Genomic DNA, 21,048 nt, shown 5'->3' on the forward strand with positions numbered 1-21,048 from the left:
AATGGGTGACACTAGGGGGCGCCTGGACGGCTCAGTCGGTAAGTATCTGACTCTTGATCTCAGGGTTGTGAGTTCAAGCCCCAGGTTGTCACGGTGTGGCCTGTAAGCCAATAGGGTGACACCCCTGACCTGCTGACTCAGAGTCTGCACCTTAATAAGACACCCCCCCCACACACACATCCCAGGGGGTTCCTGTACACATTCAAGTAAACCCTGGTTCTGCCCTTCATCATCCTGAGGCCTGAAGGTGGCCCTGACCAAAAGTGTGGTCTCAGGAGAGGGCCCTGTGGGTGCTGGCCCCCCTCCCCTGCACCCCTGGAATCAGGGGGTTAGAACGGTGGGACACCTGCTGCAGCTGTAGACAGGTGTGAATGTCCCGGGCTCCAGTGTGAGCACCTACATCTCCCCCTGTCTCACCTTGGCCTCAGTTTGCAGCTTGTCTAGCCCCTGGGATCCAAACGTGCTGTTTCTCATGTGTCTACTTGTGATTTGTGAATCCCCCTCAAGATGCTCTCTTCCTGAGCTTTTACAAGCCTCACAGAAAGATGACATAAAACATTAAAACATTTGCTTAACAACTGCCTCTCATCTCTCCAAAGTCCTCATCCCCACACAGGGCTGGGGTGAGGGTCCAGCCCACTTAATTCTAAACCTGGGCAGCGGCAGCCCACCGTCTGGGCCCTGGGGCACAGGCTCTCCGACACCTCCGCCCTCTGCGCCCCCAAGCGGCAGCACCTGGAGGGGGTGGGGCCTCTCAATAGCCTCCCACCCCCCGCCCCGCCCCGCCCCGCCCCGGGGGTCGGAGACGGGGGAAGACGGGCGGGAGGACGCCTGAGCTTGGACTCTTCCGCCCCATCGTCCTGGGCTTCCTCACCATACGCCCTCCTACTTGCACAGTGGCACCATCGGACACGTCTGGGCCAGTTGGTGTGAGATGCGGTTTTACTGTAGGAGCGGGAATACTCAGTCACCGGGGAGGCGGCTGCACCAGCCACCACACCCCAGGTGGCCCCCCCATCGCTGAACTTGCCTGGGCCTCGGGCTCTTCCTAAGGGGCTTCCCAGAGACCAGATTGAATGAAATCGTCCTCAGAGCTCAAGATACAGAAGAGGCAGAAGTGGAGGGGGACCTCTGCATCTCCCCGTGCCTCAGTTTCCTCTCTGTAAAGCGGGGATAACAAATGCACCAACTGCTCTGGGTGGCGGGGCTTAAACGAAGTGACATTTGCACAGTGCTTAGAACAGCCCAGCACACAGCAAGAGCCGCACAAAGTGGGTGTTCACGAAACCGTCCTCAGAACCGAGGCCGCTCTGTTCCCGGGCTTGAGCTGCCCGGCTCAGCAGGAGCCCCGCCCAGCCCGCTCCGTCCCGCAGAGCCCACGAAGGCCGAACCGGCAGGCCCCCGGAAGCACGGGTCCCTTACCTGCCGAGAGGAGGTGCTGTTAACGGGATCGGGCACCGGCGCGAGAAGGCTGGGCGGGTTCTTTTTGTGAACGCTATTCATACCAGGCATTTTAGTGATTTTACAGGCTTTGCTACTAGAACTCGAGTTCTTACGCTTTTTTCCTTCTGATTTGTCAAAAGAGAGGGGCAGCGAAGACACGGCATTGTGTGAGGCCAGAGAGAGGTCCCCTGCAAGGGAGGGCACAGAGAGGGGACAGGAGTCACTGCTGCCGCCCACCGAGCCCCCGTGTCTCACTATGTCCGCGGGGCCGCCGGGCAGCGAGGTCCGTCCTGAGGGCTCCAGTTTGGCACTGAGTGGGCTCACCCCATTGTTTGAGCTGTGCACAGACAGACTGTTATAGGGAGGGGCCGCCTGATAGGAGTTCAAAGCTGAACTGGCATTCAAGACACAGTTCTTTTTGTGGGGCCCTGATAACGGAGACGAGAGGGATGTCTGCAAGGTTAATGAGGAGGAGGAGGACGAGGAAGTTGAAGGCTGCGGCTTCCTCTTTTTGTTACTTGGAGACTCGTCGCTACGGGCGGACAGGTCTTTGACTTTTGAGGATTTGCTGGTTTTGGTTTTGGATGGCTTGTGGGATGGGGAAGGGATGACGGCTGGTATCGGGGACACAGCAGATGGGGCCTTGAAGGTTGAGTCCATGATGCTGAGGGTTGCAGCCACATGGGGGAAAGCTGTGGTGTGTGACATGAGGGCGCTCGGGTCCGGCGACGCCACAAAAGCTGCGTTTGAGAGCATGGCTGATGTCATTATGTAAGAAGAGGTGAGTCTCGAGCTGATGGGAGCTGAAGGAAGATACACAGCACTGGGGTTGTTGAAAGGCTGGGAAACGGATGCTGGAACGGGGGTGGTGATGTGGGCTGCCGGCGAGGGCATGGGGCTATCTGCCGCAGGAGGGATCTTCCTAAACATGAGAGAAGAGTGAAAGAGAAACCGTGAGAAACAGGCTTGGCAGCGCTCCGGAGGCTCGAGTACGTGTGAGCGGCAGGGCTCCACAGAAACCCCGGTCGAACCACACTATGGAAGATGAAGCCTTGAAGGATGGCGGACTCTGAATTATGGCCCTTCCCTGTGGTTCCCCCCATTGCAACATCCACAAACCTAGTGTGAATCACTTTCAGGTTCTCAGATCCTTTTCTCCATGCCTGGCTACTGCATAATGGCTGATTTGGGTTCATGAATAAAGCCGAATGTTATTTAGAATATAAATTTCCCCAACAGTATTCTCTCTCTCTCTCTCTTTCTCCTCTTTTGTTTTTTGGCAGTGATGACGGTGCTTGTTAATGAGCGGTAGTCATTTCACAGGTAGGTCCCGGCTTGAGTAAGAAGTGTGAGGACAGGGCTTTGCCACCTGTACCTGGGGGACAGGCCTGCACACTGCCTCTCGGGCCTTCCCAGCCCTTTGGTCCTCGCCGCCCCCCACCCCCCCCACTGTCAGGCCAGCATCCTCTTGCCTTTGCTGTCTGCAGCCTCTACTTTATTCTGTGGAGAAGCATGAACACGTGGGCTCGGGGCTGCTGGCTCCCATTTATTCTTATTCACCTCACCCAACCTCAGCTCTCGCTCTGAGGAGCTACGATGGGGGTGTGGCTGCCCATCCACAGGTCTTCCCGTCCCTGTGTTAGGATGCGGTGAGAGGACAGGGACCTGCATGGATCCAGACAGGGGGTCAGGAATTTCCAGTTTGTTCTGAAGACAGATGCAGGATATGGGCACAGGAGAATACACGGTCGGTGGTGGGGGGGTGTCTTCCAGAAGGTTGGGTGCCTGGGAGCAAACTCCCTGTCTCCTGCACTCTGTGGGGCCCAGGCCAGCATCGGGTGGCGGGTCATTCCTGGGGCCTTCCTATAAGCTCCATCTGTTGACTCCCACCTCCAAACCACAGTCTGGCTCAATGTCACTGCTACTCTGGGAACCAGGAGGGGCACAGGGGCCTTGGGGTCACCATTTGTTCCTGATTTTTTTTTTTTTTTTGCAGGAAAGGATACTGACCTCAGGAGCCAGGTGAATATTTTCAAACGGGCTCTTTCCTATCTTGCCCCTAGCTCCCCCTCCCCGCTTCCCTGGAAATCATTTTCAGTGTAGCTGAGCACCCCCCAGCAGTCAGGAACTAGCTCTCTTTCTCTGAAAGCAGCACTTGAAGGTGGGCCGACTTGGGACTTGCACCCCCAGGGCTTTGAGCAGGTGTGAGACGGGGCCTCTCGAAATTCCCTGGCTCCTTGGAGGCCACCCTCTCAGCTGTAGCAGCAGGATGGGGCCCCCCGGGATGCCAGAAAGAGGCCCCACTGAGGAGAAAATTCCTCTCCTAGCGCTGCCCTGAGGACTCAGTTTTCTGCCTGCAATTTGGTGGAGCTTATGGCTTCCATCTTTAGGGTGGAATCCAGAGGAGTCCTTGAGTACAGAAGCACAGGGTCCTTGAAAACATCAGATCAAACGGATCAAATATAAGAGGAAAAATGTTGCCAAATCCACTGTGGCCGTGATGGCGTTCGAAAATCTACTTTTTCTTAAGCCCAAAGGATGTAAAAGGCCGGTCAGCACTCAACCACTGTTCCTTAGTACTTGTTGCAATGAACCAATGAGTGAATGAATGGATGGATGGATGGGTGGGTGGATGGGTGAGCAGGTGAATTCTCAGCAGCAACATAACTATGCATGAGGGGCAAGGACTCCCACGATAGCGGACCCGAGAGGTCTGGACATGCCCTTCAAACTGTCTGGCACTGCACAAGCCCGCCCTGATGCTTTCGGGAAGGTTTCTCAGGCTGTGTGGCATTTGCACACTCTCCCTGCCGTCTCTGTCAGCAGCCCGCTCCATCTTTCCCTGACTCCAGTTTCCTACCGGCTAAAGTAGGGATAGAAATACATGCGGGCAGAGGTTTGGCAGGGACTTGTAAGAAATGTTATTTATGGATACCAGATGGCTCCTTTAGAGAGGACCCCAATCGATGGCCTTAACCGGGCTCTACTCCAAATGCCCCGATTTGTAATTTTCCCACTGAATTGTGTTAAGTGTGTGTTTCGACTTGGGCGGACAAACAGGGCCGAAGTCGTCAGTCTTACCCGGCTGACACTCGGGATTGGGGTGGATGCTATTTTCCTCATCTCCTTTCTGTCCCTTTTCTTTGTCTCCCCGCTAATCCTAAGCGGAGGGGAGAAAGGGCGGGGGAGAAGCAGGGCAAGGGGCACACGGCGGCTCACTGTCCTGGGAAGCCCCTGCCCCCCGTGCTCAGCAGTTTATGTGTTTTTCTAGGGGGCTGGCAGTGGACTTCAGCTCTGCGGGCCGTGCCCCGGTTTCCACTGTGCACGCTGGCCTGGGGAGTCCCGTACAAAAGCCCACAGATGCGGATAAATTACTGAGAGCGCCCCTCCTCCCCTGCCAGCTGGTGTGGAGATCCAGATGCTGACCTGGCTGAAAGAGAATACTGTGTTGGCGTCTCCTGATGCAGAGTTAAATGCTTGTTAAAGAAAAAAGAGTCTTGGCCGTTCCTTTTCTTCCTAATGTCTTCCATGCCCCCATCGGCTGCCATCCCTCCAGGTTCGGGCCCGTCGGGGCCTGGGGTTTGGGCAGCGAGGCTGAGAGGGCAGCGGGGTGCTACGCTCTCCAGAGTTGACACCCAGGCAGCCCCAATGTTGCTCAGTGACAGCAGATTGGTTAGGCAAGTCCTGAAAAGGGGGGAGGGACCTGATGCCCTGGGGCTCGGGTTTCTGTGCCTGAGGAGGAAAGGAATATGGAGCTTGAGCTGACAGGACACCAGGTAGCGAAACACAGATCAACACATTCCTTCCACGTGTCCGGGATTTACACTTCCACAACACAGGAGCGCAAAGAGCTTCGAGAATCCCCAGGGCAGGCTGCCATCTTGGGGGGACAAGTGCACAGGGGCCAACCACCAAAACACCGAGAACCCAGGAGCCCCGCATGCAGCACCCGGTGGCGGCTGTCCTGAGCGGACACGGGCCCCCACCGAGGGCGCCCTTCAGACACACTGAGCTGGCGCGTCAGTGAGAAGAAACGATAAGCTTCTCTTGTGGCCCTTTCCAATTCTGCACTAGGTGTCACCACGGAGTCCGCTGGGACAACTACCCGCACACCCCATGGGGCTGGCTTCTGCGAGGAGGTCGGGTCTGGGAGGTGCCACAGCTGCCGGGAGAGGGGCCAGCTCTGAATTCTGCTCCCGGGTCCCCCCCACAGCACCCTCCCATTCTCAGGAACCCTCCCATTCCCACCTTTCCCGGGCCTCCCTGGGCAGGGTTCGGGGTTCGGAGTTCCGCCGTGGCTTTCCTGACCCGCCTGGGCGCAGACCTGAGAGGTCCATGACGCTAATGGATTATGATGTCCTGGGGGCTCACTTCTGTAGGAGCGGGGGTGCGGGCTGGCCATGCAGGATCGAGGCGCCAGCCTGGAAGCCCCCCCATGTGCTGTGGTTGGAAAGGGTCTAGCTTGTCACCCTTTCACAAGGCCATTTGCCTAAGTCAGAAAGTTTCCTTCCCTTTTTTACGAGTCTCCTGTTAAGATGTAAATACATTGGGAGGTGTTGGAGAAGAAAGGGGGCTCAGAGAAATGGAACATAAGCTGGGGTTGGGGGCGGGTAGAGAAGTACAGGGAGAGGCGAGGAGAGAGCTCTAGTGAGGCGGGAAGGGCCAAAGACAAGCTTAACCAACTTCCAACATCACTCAGGATCCGCCCTGTTGGCCGCTGTACTTATTTTTTTCACAGGACATTAAACAATTAGAAATTGGTCCATAGGGCGCCTGGGTGTCTCAGTTGGTTAAGCGACTGCCTTCGGCTCAGGTCATGATCCTGGAGTCCCTGGATCGAGTCCCGCATCGGGCTCCCTGCTCGGCAGCGAGCTTGCTTCTTCCTCTGACCCTCCCCCCTCTCATGTGCTCTCTCTCTCTCTCTCATTCTGTCTCAAATAAATAAATAAAATCTTTAAAAAAAAAAAAAAGAAATTGGTCCATAACCATTGTGAAATTTTTAGTATCGACACTGTAGCATTAACATTACGGCAGAGGCATAGTCTCAGTATCCTTAGATGTTCTTGGTCATAGCCCAAAGGCCCTTTAACACTCTTAAATAGACAAGATCTTACCTAACGCCTTTTTCACTTTTTCACTTTTCACTTAGTTTAGAACACAACACAACACAAAAATGATCCCCGAAGGGGACAAAGCATACCACACGTCGTATGTGTCTCTGAGAAACTGTGGGAAAGCCATTAAGAAGAGCTGGCATTTACGAATTAACCAGGGATCCTGATTTCAGAATCATTTTGTTCTATGAAAAGCCAACCACCACATTCATCCGGAAAGCTAGGGTTCAGACATGTGGGGCAGCTCGGAGCGTATATTGCACAAAAATGGCTCACTTACTTCCACATCTGTGAATTCAAGTGTTTTTCTACCATGGAGTTTAGTGCGAATCGAAAACGATCCCATCTTCTATCAAACACATAGTACCCTCGTCCCATGAGGCGACTCCCGAAAGAGCAAAACTGTGAGGGGAAAAAACATTTTAATTTTGATTACAGGTTAATAAGCTAATATAAACCATGCAGAGAACAATAACATTTGCACAAAAACACACAGGGGTACAATTTTGCTCAAAATAAAGAAGCAAATAGTACGGAAGCCAAAAACACTTCTGTGGTGCTTTCATCTGTGCTCTAGACTTTCTGCAGACCCTCGCACTGGGGCTCAACCGTAGTGACATCCGAGTTTCTGTGGCACTGAGGGCTACCTTCTCTACACCCGGGATCCAGCCAGTCTTATAGGTTAAAAACAAACACACAACCCAAACCAAACCAAACCAGAAGCCAGGGGGATTTTCCAGCACTGCCTGCCTATGGTATCACCTGTCTTCTCCGGGGACTCGGGGGTTCCCTGCTTCTCATCATGGTAATGGACACTGCTTGTCCTGATGCTGTCTGCCAACTGGTCAGAGCTTTCCTATCTGTTGTAGACAGAGCCACTTCACTTCCAGTGAGGCTATAAACTCCTTCCTTCCCCAGTCCTGACTTCACGTCCACCTCTCAGCACTTGTAGGCCGCCCTGTGACAGGTCACCATTACCATGCTTCCGTTCATGCTGTTCCCTTGGCTCATTCATGCTGTTCCCTTTGCTCCCTGTCTCCTTCCCTCTTCTCTTGAAGTCCCAAATTCTCCCCTCCTTGAGGGCCCTAATCAAGACTCTCATTTCCGGGCGCCTGGGTGGCTCAGATGGTTAAGCGTCTGCCTTCGGCTCAGGTCATGATCCCAGGGTCCTGGGATCGAGTCCCACATCAGGCTCCCTGCTCCTTGGGAGCCTGCTTCTCCCTCTGCCTCTCTCCCTCTGTCTCTCATGAATAAATAAATAAAATCTTTAAAAAAAAAAAAAAAAGACTCTCATTTCTAATGGTCCTTATGTGACCAACCTCATCCCTCTGCGCTCCCACCGCACACTTATCACATGCTTTATTACATTTCACCTTGGAATAGCTACATGGCTGTTTCATGTTCTATATAAATAGTTTTATGTGCCTCGCTTGATTTTAAATGTATAAAAAGGCTGGAAGCCTTGTTTTCTTCTTCCTCCTCAGTATGAGGATGGTAGGGAAGGGATTTGGATTAAAGAATGGATTGGAGAGACAAGGTCCTACAAAATGTTTAAAGCAAATCATCACATTTAAAACAGGTGGCTGAAATATGAGCAGTAAAATGTTTAATGAGCATCACTGGATTATGATGTTAGGGCAACCAGAAGGCCAGCAGACAGAAATGCAAGAAGCGACCTCTGAGAAGGTGACATTTGGATGGTCTAGAGCTCAGGCGAGTCTGCCTAAGACTCTATAACTCACATCCAGCTTCTCCTCCTTCCCCCAGACCTCCCAGCAGCTCCCTGGCCTCCCTCCCAGACACAGTGATGGGTTTGGCACTCATTCCACAAACGCTTCCTGGAACCAGCCTTTGGAACGGTTTTTAGGAGGAAATGCAAGACCTTCCCTTTGTTTTGTTTCTGCTTATGTTTGGAGGGTTTTGCATTAAAATTTTGTCACCCGTCAAACCTGGTACTCCTGATGAAAAACTCTTTCCTGCACTTTCATATCAAGTGCTTACGGACGGAGCAAGAAAATATACAAAGGGGGTTCTCCAATGTGGAAGCCAGTCCCCCGGAAGCATGTGGGAGGTGTTCCAGGTCTAGACATCTTTTCTTCCTTCGTCCTAGTTGCTAAAGACACCCTGAATGACCGTTTATGACAAAAAATGATTTAATATATCAACTGACCATGAGAAAAAGGACAAAGTTAGGAAATAATCCATAAGCTTTCCATTTAAATCAGCAAAACATTAAGGGCGTACAAATCCGCCATGCCCAGAGTTGAGCTAATCCACTGGAGCCTGGCAGCCTGTCATTTGGACAAATACCCTGTGCTCTGGAGTCCGGCCTTCCAGTAGAGTCCAGTCTCTCTTTCAGACTCAGAAGCTGGAGGCTCCCTACTGTCTTTGCTACCTATGTCCCTAATTCAATACAGATGCAGGGTTAAACGCCCAAGAGGCTCCCGTTCTCTGCCGCATATCGTGCCTTCGATGATGCTGCGGATCTTCCCTGCGCCAGCCACCGTGGCAGATTCCACTGGCTGCCAGGCTCATCCACTGCCATCCCACCCGTACTTCTCCCCGCCTTTTCCTGCCTCAGGGAGCCGCCCTTCTGTTCTGGTATCTGACACAGAACAGGGAGCAGGGAAGTGGGGGGATCCCTTCCCAGAACCTTGAGATGAATCATGGCTACTTTCATCCTGTGTCACTGCAATCCCATCGTTTGGAGCCCCCAGTTGGTGTCGGGGTGGGCATGTGAGACATTTGTGCTGGACGGAAGCGGAAGCCTGCTGGGGGAGCTCACTGGAAGATTTCAAATGATGTAAGATAGTACCTTAGAAAAAGACTCCCTTTCTGTTGGTCCCTTTTCGCCCTTTGGAGAATGCTAGTGGGTGAGGATGTGACATGGGAGCTGTTGCAGGCACAGGGAGACCGTGTGCGACAGGCAAAGAGGCTTGCAGAGATTCTCGTTCAGCAGCACCATATTGCAGAGATGCTGAACCAAGCCGGCAACCACCTACCTCTGGACCTCTTGTTCCATAAGATGAATCAATGGCTGTAGTGAATACACTATATATGAGTTCAGTGTTCTATTCCTGGAAGTCAAAGGCATTCCTCCCTGTCCCTATTTCTGCACCGGCCAAGCAGCAAAGTCTCAGGCTATTGGTGAACCACAGGTCACCATCATCCCCAGAAACAGGAAGTGAATTTGGCCAGATAGAAGGGAGGAGGGACTCACTCCATCTTGTCGCAGGATTGATTTTTCTTTTTTTTAAGATTTTATTTATTTAAGTAATCTCTAAACCCAGTGTGGGGCTCGAACTCACAACCCCAAGCTCAAGAGTCATGCGCTCCACCCACTGGGCCAGCCAGGCGTCCCAGTGCAGGATGGATTTTCCCCACACAGCTCAGGACATCTAGGGATAGTCAAAGGTAACCTTGCAGAGCTCAAGCTGGGACCAGAGCAAAAACGGGCCATGGGGTCCCACGTTCCGGGCTCCTCTGAATTTGGCTCCGTGATGGTAGCATCAGGCAGTCCCTTGTTAAGTGCTTGTAGGGCAAACATAAACAAGCCTTCAGCTCATGCCTCCTTATATTTCCCACCTCGATTTCAATGACCTTCTGACCTGTCCAAAGTGGACTCTTTCAAGGAATTGGGAAGGAATTGTACCTTTGCTGATGTGAAATGCTTTTCCTCCTCTCCTCTCCTCAACACACACACATTCTCTCTCACAGTTCTGGTGCCATATGGTCACACTTACTAATAACAATAAAACTCAGAATCAACAGGGGAGAAAAGCAGCTAGGGCTGGCCCCTGGCGTGCTGCTAAGACAGACGGTTTCCAAAGCAGGTGAGCTAGACGAACTCTGGAAACCAGAAGCTCCATTTTCAGCTGGACAAGGTCAGCTCCCCAGTACACTTACACAGACACCGTTTCTCAGGCATTCTCGCTTCAAGGTGGACCACGGATACTCAGGGGTTTAAAGGATTATAACCAGTAGGGAACCTTCTGTGATCTTCAAGGGTAAATCGAAGGCAATCATTCACCCTCAGGGTAAACCTTTCCATCACCCCTGTTCTGGCAGCCACTCCTTAGGAACCCGTGCTGTCTGGCAGGATGACCTAAATGCCTGCAGGGCACCGGGGGAGGGGGAAATGCATGGACGGAAACACGGTGGCCTACCGCAAGAGGTCTGGGGTGGTGGGTAGAGAAATGACAGTCTAACTTCTCGGGTTCGTCAGCTCCATCCATCTCCCCTTCATCACTTGACAGTCGGCTGGTGAGGTCACCTCCGGCGGGGGGCAGGGGGGGTTCCGGGGTGTAGCCACTGTGATTTGAAGATGTGCTGCTGCTGATGCTATTTGCAGATGATGGTCTGAGGGCAAGAGAGAATGGACAGCATGAACTTGGCTGAGGGAGGAAGACCCACCCACTTGAAGGGGGCTCAGAAGGCAGACCGATCAGCTCTCTCGATACATCAAGGAAGGCGGGTCAATGGCAAATTTACACAAGGGAAAAATTCAGGCTGAGATCAGGTAGCATCAACCAGCTTTCTACAATGATCCTGTGGCGCTTAGGCTCTGCCCTGCTTAAGTTCAGGCACCAGGGAAAACAGCAGTGTAAGTGGAATATAAAATACAGTAATAGAGAATTAACTTCAAACTAGTCTTCTAATGAATTCAGTTAACAATTACTCATCTGTTTGCATGTAAGTAATTTGTACTTGCCATGTAGTTGCTTCTTTTTTTTTTTTTTAAAGATTTTTTTAATTTATTTATTTGAGAGACAGAGGATGAGAGACAGAGAGCATGAGAGGGAGGAGGGTCAGAGGGAGAAGCAGACTCCCTGCCGAGCAGGGAGCCCTATGCGGGACTCGATCCTGGGACTCCAGGATCATGACCTGAGCCGAAGGCAGTCGCTTAACCAACTGAGCCACCCAGGCGCCCCGCCATGTAGTTGCTTCTTCCTGAAAGTGGAAACTGACAGGAAGATCAGCCAAGTAAACAACTTCAGACCAATTACCAAAATATCAGTCACGATGGAAGATAGCCCTGTACTTGTGTTTTGGCTACTTAACTATAGCTTTATGCAATTGTTATCACACTGGCATTGAAAAAGGTTTTGTCCCAGTGATGGGGCACAAGTCTCTTACTCCGCAGCCAGATGTTTCTTTTCTTTTCCCATTTTTTTTAAAGTAAGCTCTGCACCCAACGTGGGGCTTGAACTCACGACCCTGAGAACAAGAGTAGCATGCTCTACTACGGACCCACCAACCGAGCCAGGCAGGTTTGTCATTTTATGTTTTTTCTTTTAAAGATTTTATTTATTTATTCGAGAGAGAAAGCACTAGCCGGGGGAGGGGCTGAGAGAGAAGCAGGCTTCGCGCGGAGCAGGGAGCCCAACACGGGGCTCGATCCCAGGACTCTGGAATCATGACCTGGGCCGAAGGCAGACGCTAGAACGACTGAGCCACCCAGGCGCTCCAGATGTGTTTCTTAATATCAAGCCACATGTAGTTTAATTGTATCTTCTGAGGATGAATGTTTCCATTTAACTTTTGACAAGCCACTAGAACCACAGGCCGGCATGGTTGGCTTACGGTAGGTGCTGAAGAACCATATTTCTCAAAGAAGGAATGAACGAGTTCCTTGTGTATGAACAATCCCGCAGATCTCATCTCCATGAAGGCTAAGCTTACAGAAAAGCAATGTCACAGTAGGAAGCACTGCATGCTTCACGAGCAGCAAAAAAACCAAAACAAGGCAAAAGCAAGAACAAACCAAACACATCAGTATCAGTAAAAGACTTAGAAGAGGTTAAGTTATCAGTTGTTTTTCCTGCTTCTCCATTTTCATCAGGTGATTGACCGGGGTGAAATACAGGGAGAAAAAGAAGTTCAGGAGGAAAAAAAAAAAAATCCAGATTTTTTTTTTTAGATTTTATTTATTTATTTGTCAGAGAGAGAGAGTGAGCAAGCACAAGCAGGGGGAGCAGCAGGCAGAGGAAGAGGGAGAAGCAGGCTCCCCGCTGAACAGGGAGCCCGATGCGGGGCTCGATCCCGGAACCCCAGGATCATGATCTGAGCTGAAGGCAGACGCTTAACAATTGAGTCACCCAGGCGCCCCAAAATCCAGATCTTTAAAAAAGAATGAGTTTTCTGCATTCTGCTTTGAGAGCTGCCCCTTTGAGCAGCATGAAGCAGCACTGTTGATTTTCTCCCTTCTCCCTCATTTTCACTCTCAATTCTCTCCAGGTGTCAAATAGCTGATTCAAACCAGATCCTCAAAGCACAGTCCTTTAGGGCGCCTGGGTGGCTCAGTTGGTTAAGCGTCTGCCTTTAGCTCAGGTCATGGTCCCGGGGTCCTGGGATCGAGTCCCGCATTGGGCTCCCTGCTCCTTGGGAGGCTGCTTTTCCCTCTGCCTCTCTCTCTCTCATGAATAAATAAAATCTTCAAAAAATAAATAAATAAAATCTTTAAAAAAAAAAAAAGCAGAGTCCTTTAAAAGCAAAGCCACCTCGGGTCATGATCCCAGAGTCCTGGGATCGAGCCCCACATCGGGCTCCCTGCTGGGTGGGAAGCCTGCTTCTCCCTCTCCCCCTCCCCCTGCTTGTGTTCCCTCTCTCACTGTGTCTCTCTCTGTCAAATAAATAAAATCTTTGAAAAAATAAAAGCAAAGACACAAAGGTGGAAACAATCCAAATGTCCATCAATAAATAGATGAATGGATAAAACATAATATGGTATATCCATACAATGGAATATTAGTTAAGTCTTAAAAAGGAAGGAAATCTGGACACAGTTACAACACGGATGAACCTTGAAGACATGATGCTGAGTGAAATAAGCCAGTCACAAAGGACAAATATTGTATGATTCCACTTATGTAAGGTACCCAGAGTAGTCACATTCACAGAGACAGAAAGTAGAGCAGTGGCTACCAGGTACTGGGGATGGGTGCAGAGTATCAGTATGGGAAGAGAGAAAGTGCTATAGATGGATGGTGGTGACAGTTGTGCAGCAATGTGAATGTACTTATGTCAAGAACCTGTATACTTAGAAATGGTTAAAATGGTAAATTCTACATTATGTATATTTTGTCACAATAAAAAAAAAAAACAACCCACAAGAAACCAAAAACAAGGCCACAGGTAGTTTTTCAGTGTTACTATAAGAACTCTGTTGGTGTGACAATTCATTATTGACTATCACCTTCCTATATTTATGAAAACAAAGATGCCATTCATTCTGCATGTTCCAAGTGTATAGTCCAGAGAACACATCACTCAGGTGCATTCCCAGATACCTACTCTCCTGTATAAGAAGGGGCGACAACATTATTGCCTACTTACAGCTGAAGACCCAAACACTGAAACAATTTTGATAATGCTGAAACATATAAAGAAAGAAAATGGCATCCATAATCCTGCCACTCAAGATCAAGTGCTATTACCATTTTGATTTATATCCTTCCAGATTTCTCTACTGTGCATACATGGGCACATGCATTTTTAAGCAAGAACTGGATCACACTGTACATACTATTTTGAGACATGCTTTTTTTTTTTCCAGCCTAGTGATGTTGTAGAGATCTTTCCATGTGTAGAACTATATCATTTTTAATATTCCCCAATATTCCATAGTATGGATATATCATAATTTACTTAACTATCCTATGGATGGACAGTGACATCATTTCCAAAATTTCTAGCAGGCTCTTTTTGAGGCCTTCCCCATGGTGATAGGGCCTCCTTGTCCTGCAGGAGATAAAAGTGAGCTGTATTTTGTTAAGTGTGATTAATAGCATTTTGGTTATACAGGGAAATATCTTTACTTTTTAAAGATGCATTTGGAAATCTTTAGAGGTGAAATGCTATGGTATTTGCAATCTACCTCAAAATGTATCACTAGAAAATGTAGATGAAATAAATATAATTGCAAATGTTAATATTACAGCTGTTAAAACTGGGTATGCAGGTGTTCATTTTATTATTCTTTCTACTTTTCTGTACATGGGAAAAATTTCCTAACAAAAATTAAAAAAAGAAAAACCAGAAAAAAAAACCAGAAAGTGAACTAGTAGTACAGATACGTGTAAGGAAGTAGCTGAAGAACTTCCTGTTACATGGGCCACATGGATCAGACACACTTATCTCCTCATCCTCCCAAAACACTACTAAAATCACAGTAAAGGGATAAAAAAGGCATGGCCCCGAAGAACAAAGAGATCAGCAGAAATACAGCGATCCTTATGGTGGTTACTTCCCAGCCTCCATTTACTTCCCAAACCAATAATGGAAATCTCATTCATCTTGCTAATGATTGGTTTGGAAAAGGGCATGAGAAATACATAAAAAATTTTTTTCTGGGGGGAGGCTGCCAAGATTTTCCTCATTTTTAAAATGGGACATAAGGAAAAAGTGGTCTCCACCTTCTTCTGGATGTCCCCGGAAGTGCAGCAGCCATCTTGCTATAAACTTTGAAGATGAAACCGGGAGACTAAAGAGGATGGAGTAAAAGAAAGGCAGGGAACGAGAGCCGATTCCTCATCTTTGGGGACTGGTGCCCTTTCACCTCTGGACTTCTTGTCACGTGTGATAAGAAAATTTTTAATTATTTAAGCATTTAGTAAGACCAGGCCCTACCCCTTCCAATCAACTCTCCAACAAGAGAACAAAAGTTTACTCTCCAGAGAAACTGAACTGGAGAGACCCTAGACAAGGGGCTGCCAGGCTCAGCAGAGATCAGGAGAGAGGCACAGGGCTGGAAATAAGGTGACTGTGGGCTATCTCTAGTCAAATCCTTAGTGGTCATTCCTAGAATGCCTATCACCAGGCACATCACCAGGGAGAAGTCTTACCCTGAGAAACTGAATGGCCCCAGAGAAAAGTCTTCTAGATCTTGCCTTTGGGAACCCTCCAAAAAAAGGCTGATTGGTGACCTGATGACCTTTTTGTTGACAGTCCCACACAAAGACTTCCAATCAGCCTGTTAGCACTTCTCTTCTAAATGTGAATGGTTAGGGATCACTGAACATTCCTGGAACATCTCCATTATGAGACTGACCAGCCAAACTGAAACAATTTTGCATGAACACACATGAAAGAAATGAAGATAATGAAGCAAAGAGGAAAAAACTAAAGAACCTATCCTAAAGATATTAGAATGGTATTACCTCTGCAAAATGACAGTATCTTGTAGGATACTATAAGAAGCAGTCATAGGATGGGGGTGCCTGGGTGGCTCAGTCGGTTAAGCGTCCAACTCTTGATTATGGCTCAGGTTAGGATCTCAGGGTCTTGAGATCAAGCCCCACATGGGGCTCCCGGCTCAGTGGGGAGCCTGCTTGAGATTCTCTCCCTCTCCCTCTGCCCCTCTCCTCGCTCGCACATTCTCTCTCTCTCAAATAAATAAATCTTTAAAAAAGAAGCAATTGTAAGAAGTTCTTTTTATCTAAGAACCAGATCCCTAAGATTTAAAAAAATGAATCATAAATTGGTTATTTCATATACAGTTTTGAAGGTAAAATAAAAGAAAATCTTTCAGAAAGTATAACAAGACATTAAGAGAGCAGGAGAAAAGAGGTAAGAGAATGAAAAGATCAGAGCAAAAGGTCCAACATCCAACTAATGGGAGGTCAATAAAGAGAATAAAGACAATAGTGGGTAGAAAATTAGCCAAGATGTAACATACAAAATTATCCCTGAGACAGGTGTTCACAGACTGAAAGGATCTACTAAGTACCCAGTACTATGAATGAAAAAAGACCCATACTGAATGATCCCTGTGAAACTTCAGAGCCCCAGGTTTCAGAGATTAAAAACTAGTCACATGCAAAGAGAATGATAACAGACTTCCCAATAAGAACCTTTGGTGCTAGAAGCCAATAAAAAATGTCTTCATAATTCTGTAAGGAAATGATTTTCAATCCAGTTATATACTCAGATTATCAATTAAGTGTAAGAGGAGAATAAAAACATTTTCAGGTGTGTAAAGGTTCTAAAAATTGACCCCCTTTGCACCTTTTCACAGGAAGCTGATGGAGGAGATATTCCATCAGAATAAAGGAGCAAACCAAGAGACAGGGAGGCAATGGAACCCAGGAAACAGGTACTCTAACACAGAGTGGGTAGAGAGACCCCCCAGGACGGCAGGAACTACTGGTTTTCTTTCTAAGTCTTTTGGTTCTATTCGACTTTTGAACTATGTGCCCATTTTACTTTTATTTTTTAAAAAGTGTAATTATGGACAGAAAAAGAAAAAATGGTTGAAACAATAAATTCTAATTGCCAGATAAAAGAGAGATGAGGGGAGGAAAATCCTACAGAGTGAAGTTGAGCACAGAAATTTGTGTCTAGAGCGGAATGGGCTCTAAGAGCAGACACAGAATCATGAATGATGACGCACATGCACCCTGAGAAGAAGGAGCTCTGAATTTGTTCCTTTGCAGGCTTGTTTCACTCAAGATGTAGGCACCCTCCTGGTGATAATGGAGTGGGGGATGCTTTCAACACTTTCCAGATCTGATCACTGTACCCCAGGGCAGAACCTGAAGGAAGGAGTTTGCTGGAACCAACCTTTGTCTCAGAAAAACAAGGCTTGGTGAGGAGTGATGGAGAATGGGGCAACTAGTCATGAGAGTGTGTTGAAAAAGTCACTCGAGTTTGTTAAGCTGCCATCCACCCTTCCAATGTCAGCATGACATCACCCGCCATTCTCCATTTACCAGTCTAGTCTAAAGACTATATGACAATCAATGGTCCCTGTCCAGTTCCACTCAGGGAAACTAAGAGAAAGTTCCCTCTTCCACCCCTTTGAGGAAGCATGAGCATCAGTCTGTCTGAGTGCTTTGGGGAAGAGAACACACAACAATCGATCTTAACTGAGTCCCTTCTATGTGCTAGACATGCAATGTACACCTTCTCATGCAACGTACCCGCTGCTTTAGGTGGGTGTAACTTATCTATATTTCTCAGATGAGGGAATGGGTGGCAAAGCTAATAAGAAGTGGAAATGAGAATTGACACTATCTACGTGACTTCAAAGTCTCTCAGATTGAGAAATGGATGTAGAAAAAACAGAGGGACACACATGAAGTCAAGTCTTACAGTGTAGCAATAACACTTATCCTAATGAGGCACCAGCTGGAGTGCTTTCACTCCAGAATCATCTCTGCCCTTTTTCAGGTATCTAGAAACTTTTGCCTCTCTCCCTACTACCCATGCCAGTCTAAGATTCCTTGGATTTTGCCATTTATATACCCTTTTTTTTTTTTTTTTAAAGATTTTATTTATTTATTTGAGAGAGAGAATGAGAGAGAGCATGAGAGGGGTGAGGGTCAGAGGGAGAAGTAGACTCCCTGCTGAGCAGGGAGCCCGATGCGGGACTCGATCCCGGGACTCCAGGATCATGACCTGAGCCGAAGGCAGTCGCTTAACCAACTGAGCCACCCAGGTGCCCTATATACCCTTTTTATAAAAGATTTTATTTATTTATTTTAGAGAGCGATCACAAGCACATGAGCAGGGGGGGCAGGCAGAGGGACTGGGAGAGGCCCAGGATCTCAAGCAGACTTTGTGCTGGGTGCCAAGCATGATGCAGGGCTCGATCTCAGGACCCTCAGATCATGGCCTGAGCCAAAACCAAGAGTCGGATGCCCGACTGACTGCGCCACCCAGGTGCCCGCTATTTTTATGCTTCAAGATTAGATGTGTGAGTGTCCACAAGACAGAGGGGAATGTGCCCAGATTTTGTCAGCACTGGCTTCCATGGCCTACCTTTCCTCCCTCCCTCCTGGGGGCCAGAGACTGACTTGTCAGAGTCCGGCTCAACCCTCTGCCCTCCTCCCCCTTCCCACAAAAGTCCTGATGGGTTTGGTTGGGCTGGTCATCCATAGCCTTGGACCCTTTGGGGCATGTAATATGTTCCCTTGGGGCTGGGGCAAAGAAACAGAGCATAGGGCCCCTATTCAAGGGCCCCCAGGTTGGGAACAGCGGCCAGGAGGACGGGCAAATGGAAATCAGGTGGCACCAAGGCCTTTATTTACTCACACTGCTTTCCCTGGAACACTACTACCACTTACTAGCAGCTACCATTAATTCTGTGCATATTAGGAACTTGGTACTTCTTACCTAATTCTTCTTAGCTCCACTTTACAGATGAGCAGTTTGAAGCAGCTGAGGCTCAGAAACATGGCCGCGCTCATCTTGTTAGTGAGCACGGAGCTGACATTTGCACTTCCAACCTTGTTCCGGCCCTTGCTACTGACTTTAACTTTTCCAGCTCTAGACCTAAGTTCTTTTTTCAGGAACCCTTGACAAGAGTGGGTTGTAATTCAAGGATAGGAGAACTGAAGTATTTTCAAGGTTACCGAACGATACGTAAAAAATTCACGTGTGTCAGCATTTCCTACAAAAGGAATTCATGATTGGGAAGGGATTACAATATTTCCATTCATGTGTGATAATTCTTTTTTTGCCAAGTATAGATAACTACTGTGATTGAAATAGCTATTATATATATTATATATCTCATATATCTCTAATATGAGGAAAATAAATGTTGTTTTAAATTTCATGCAAGGACATTGAATTCTTTTTTTTTTTTTTTTAAAGATTTTATTTTTAAGTGATCTCTACACCCAACGGGGGCTCGAACTGACAATACTGAGATCAAGAGTCACATGCTCTACTGACCGAGTCAGCCAGGTGCCCCAAGGAGGACATCAAATTCTGATCATGTTTTTTCAATCTCTGATTTATGGGGTCTCATTCTAACTAAAACAAGTGAAAAAGGACATTATTTCCTACAAATTTTGGAATCGAGTTCATCCCTGAGTTTTCTGATGCTTATATCAACCTTGAAAAGCATCCTTAACAATTATTCTGTTAGCCAACATTTGTAATGTGCTCCTTGGCCTCCTTCTTCCTTGCAGAGACATTGTTTTTGCTGATGAACCTCACTCTTAGTCTTTCTTCTGCTTTCTTATGAGAACATAAACACCTGGCATTTCTCTATTGACAAACATTCCCCTGAAAATTAAATTAAAAAAGAACATTAAGAATCTGCTCTCGGGGCACCTGGGTGGCTCAGTCAGTTGGGCATCTGGTCATGATCTTCAGCTCAGGTCATGTTCTCAGGGTCCTGGGATTCAGCCCCACATCAGGCTCCCTGCTCAGCAAGGAGTCTGCTTCTTCCTCTCCCTGGGCCCCTCCCGGGCCCCTCCCCGCCACTTGTGCTCTCTCTCTCAAATAAATAAATGAAATCTTTAAAAAAAAAAAAAAAAGAAAGAAAAGAAGCTGCTCTTAAGCCTCCACTACCTGTTTTATTTTTTTAATGGCTGCCCCCTGGCTCCTCCGTTAAGCCAGGTACTCTGCGGGGGTGTGAAGTGCCTCCATCAGTCAAAATCTACGGTGAACCTATAATAAAACATGGTTTTCAAACTGGGTTCCCTGGAGCCCTTGGGGACTCCAAGGGGATCCCTTGGAGGGGCTGGGGGACAGCAGGCTCTGGGTCCATGTGTGATGGGAGCAGAGCGGAGCTGGCTTTAGGTGGAGCAGGTCTCTGCTTTTATACTGGGTACCGTGTAAGGTTTTGTGGGAATAAAAAAGCTCTGCAGCCACAAAGAAGCTGGAAAGCCACTGTGCAAAGACTTGAAACCCCGCCTGGAAATCTGGAAGAGAACTGCCTGCTTAACCCTAAAGCTCAGGAAAGGTAATAAATATCCTTCACCAAATTCTGGCGTTACTGTGAGTAGTAGTTATAAAATGATCCTGCAAAATGACGTGACATGGAAGTCAGCGGCAACACCACGGCGATGTTGATGACGCAGGCAACGTGTGCGGGTGGCCATTCCATCCGACCGTGTCCTCCGGCACCTGAAGCCGACCTTGGCGGTTCCGGCAGAGGGACTCTGGCTATTGAACGGGATCAGGCTTGCACCAAAGTGGAAGGCAGGAGGGTGAGAACCCGGCAGATCCGTACCAACTGTCATCAAATACCTGTTTTTGCTTTAAAAATCAACTCCTTCCTTCTCTTTTGTAACTGTGTTCTCTTAATGCCTGCTTGCTGACCGGACAATTACCCTTTGAGATTCACGCTGTACGCCTTAAAAATGATCAGATAATACCACTATCTGCACTTCTCATTATTTTATTATTAATATTTCCTTTTCATGAAGTTATGGATATCCGAGTCTCTTATCTTCTAAACTCTGAATTCTTGAAAGGCAGGATCTAATTGCACTCATCTCTGCGCTGACATAGCTCAGGCATACTTGGGAGATAGCACGGGGCTGGTTCTAGACCACCGCCATAAGGGCAATATCGAAATAAAGCGAATTGAATACATTTTTTTGGCTTCCCAGTGCCTATAAAAGTTACATTTACATTATACTGCAGTCTATTAAGTGTACAATAGCATTATACCTGATGTACATGCTTTAAATAAAAAATACTTTATTGACACAGAGACACAAAGTGAGCAAACGCTGTTGGAAAAATGGCACCG

General features: G+C 48.1%; 1 protein-coding gene across 11 annotated transcripts in view; it reads right to left on the reverse strand.

Moving 5' to 3' along the window:
* Positions 1 to 21,048, reverse strand: part of ATXN7L1 (ataxin 7 like 1) — a 232,069-nt gene that overhangs the window by 3,303 nt on the left and 207,718 nt on the right. For 9 of the 11 annotated variants that reach the window (XM_031030874.2, XM_031030873.2, XM_031030872.2 and 6 more), the window contains 4 exons: positions 10,724 to 10,916; positions 6,838 to 6,959; positions 4,870 to 5,175; positions 1,423 to 2,365 (listed from right to left, as the gene is read on the reverse strand). In XM_031030874.2, the coding sequence (XP_030886734.1) occupies positions 1,423 to 2,365; positions 4,870 to 5,175; positions 6,838 to 6,959; positions 10,724 to 10,916 (1,564 nt within the window). The remainder of the gene's footprint in view (positions 1 to 1,422; positions 2,366 to 4,869; positions 5,176 to 6,837; positions 6,960 to 10,723; positions 10,917 to 21,048) is intronic. The other 2 variants (XM_006735992.3, XM_006735993.3) reach the window with 1 other exon arrangement.

The sequence above is a fragment of the Leptonychotes weddellii genome, chromosome 12 (genome assembly GCF_054177405.1).
Source record: "Leptonychotes weddellii isolate Sample4059 chromosome 12, ASM5417740v2, whole genome shotgun sequence".
Classification (NCBI taxonomy): domain Eukaryota; kingdom Metazoa; phylum Chordata; class Mammalia; order Carnivora; family Phocidae; genus Leptonychotes; species Leptonychotes weddellii.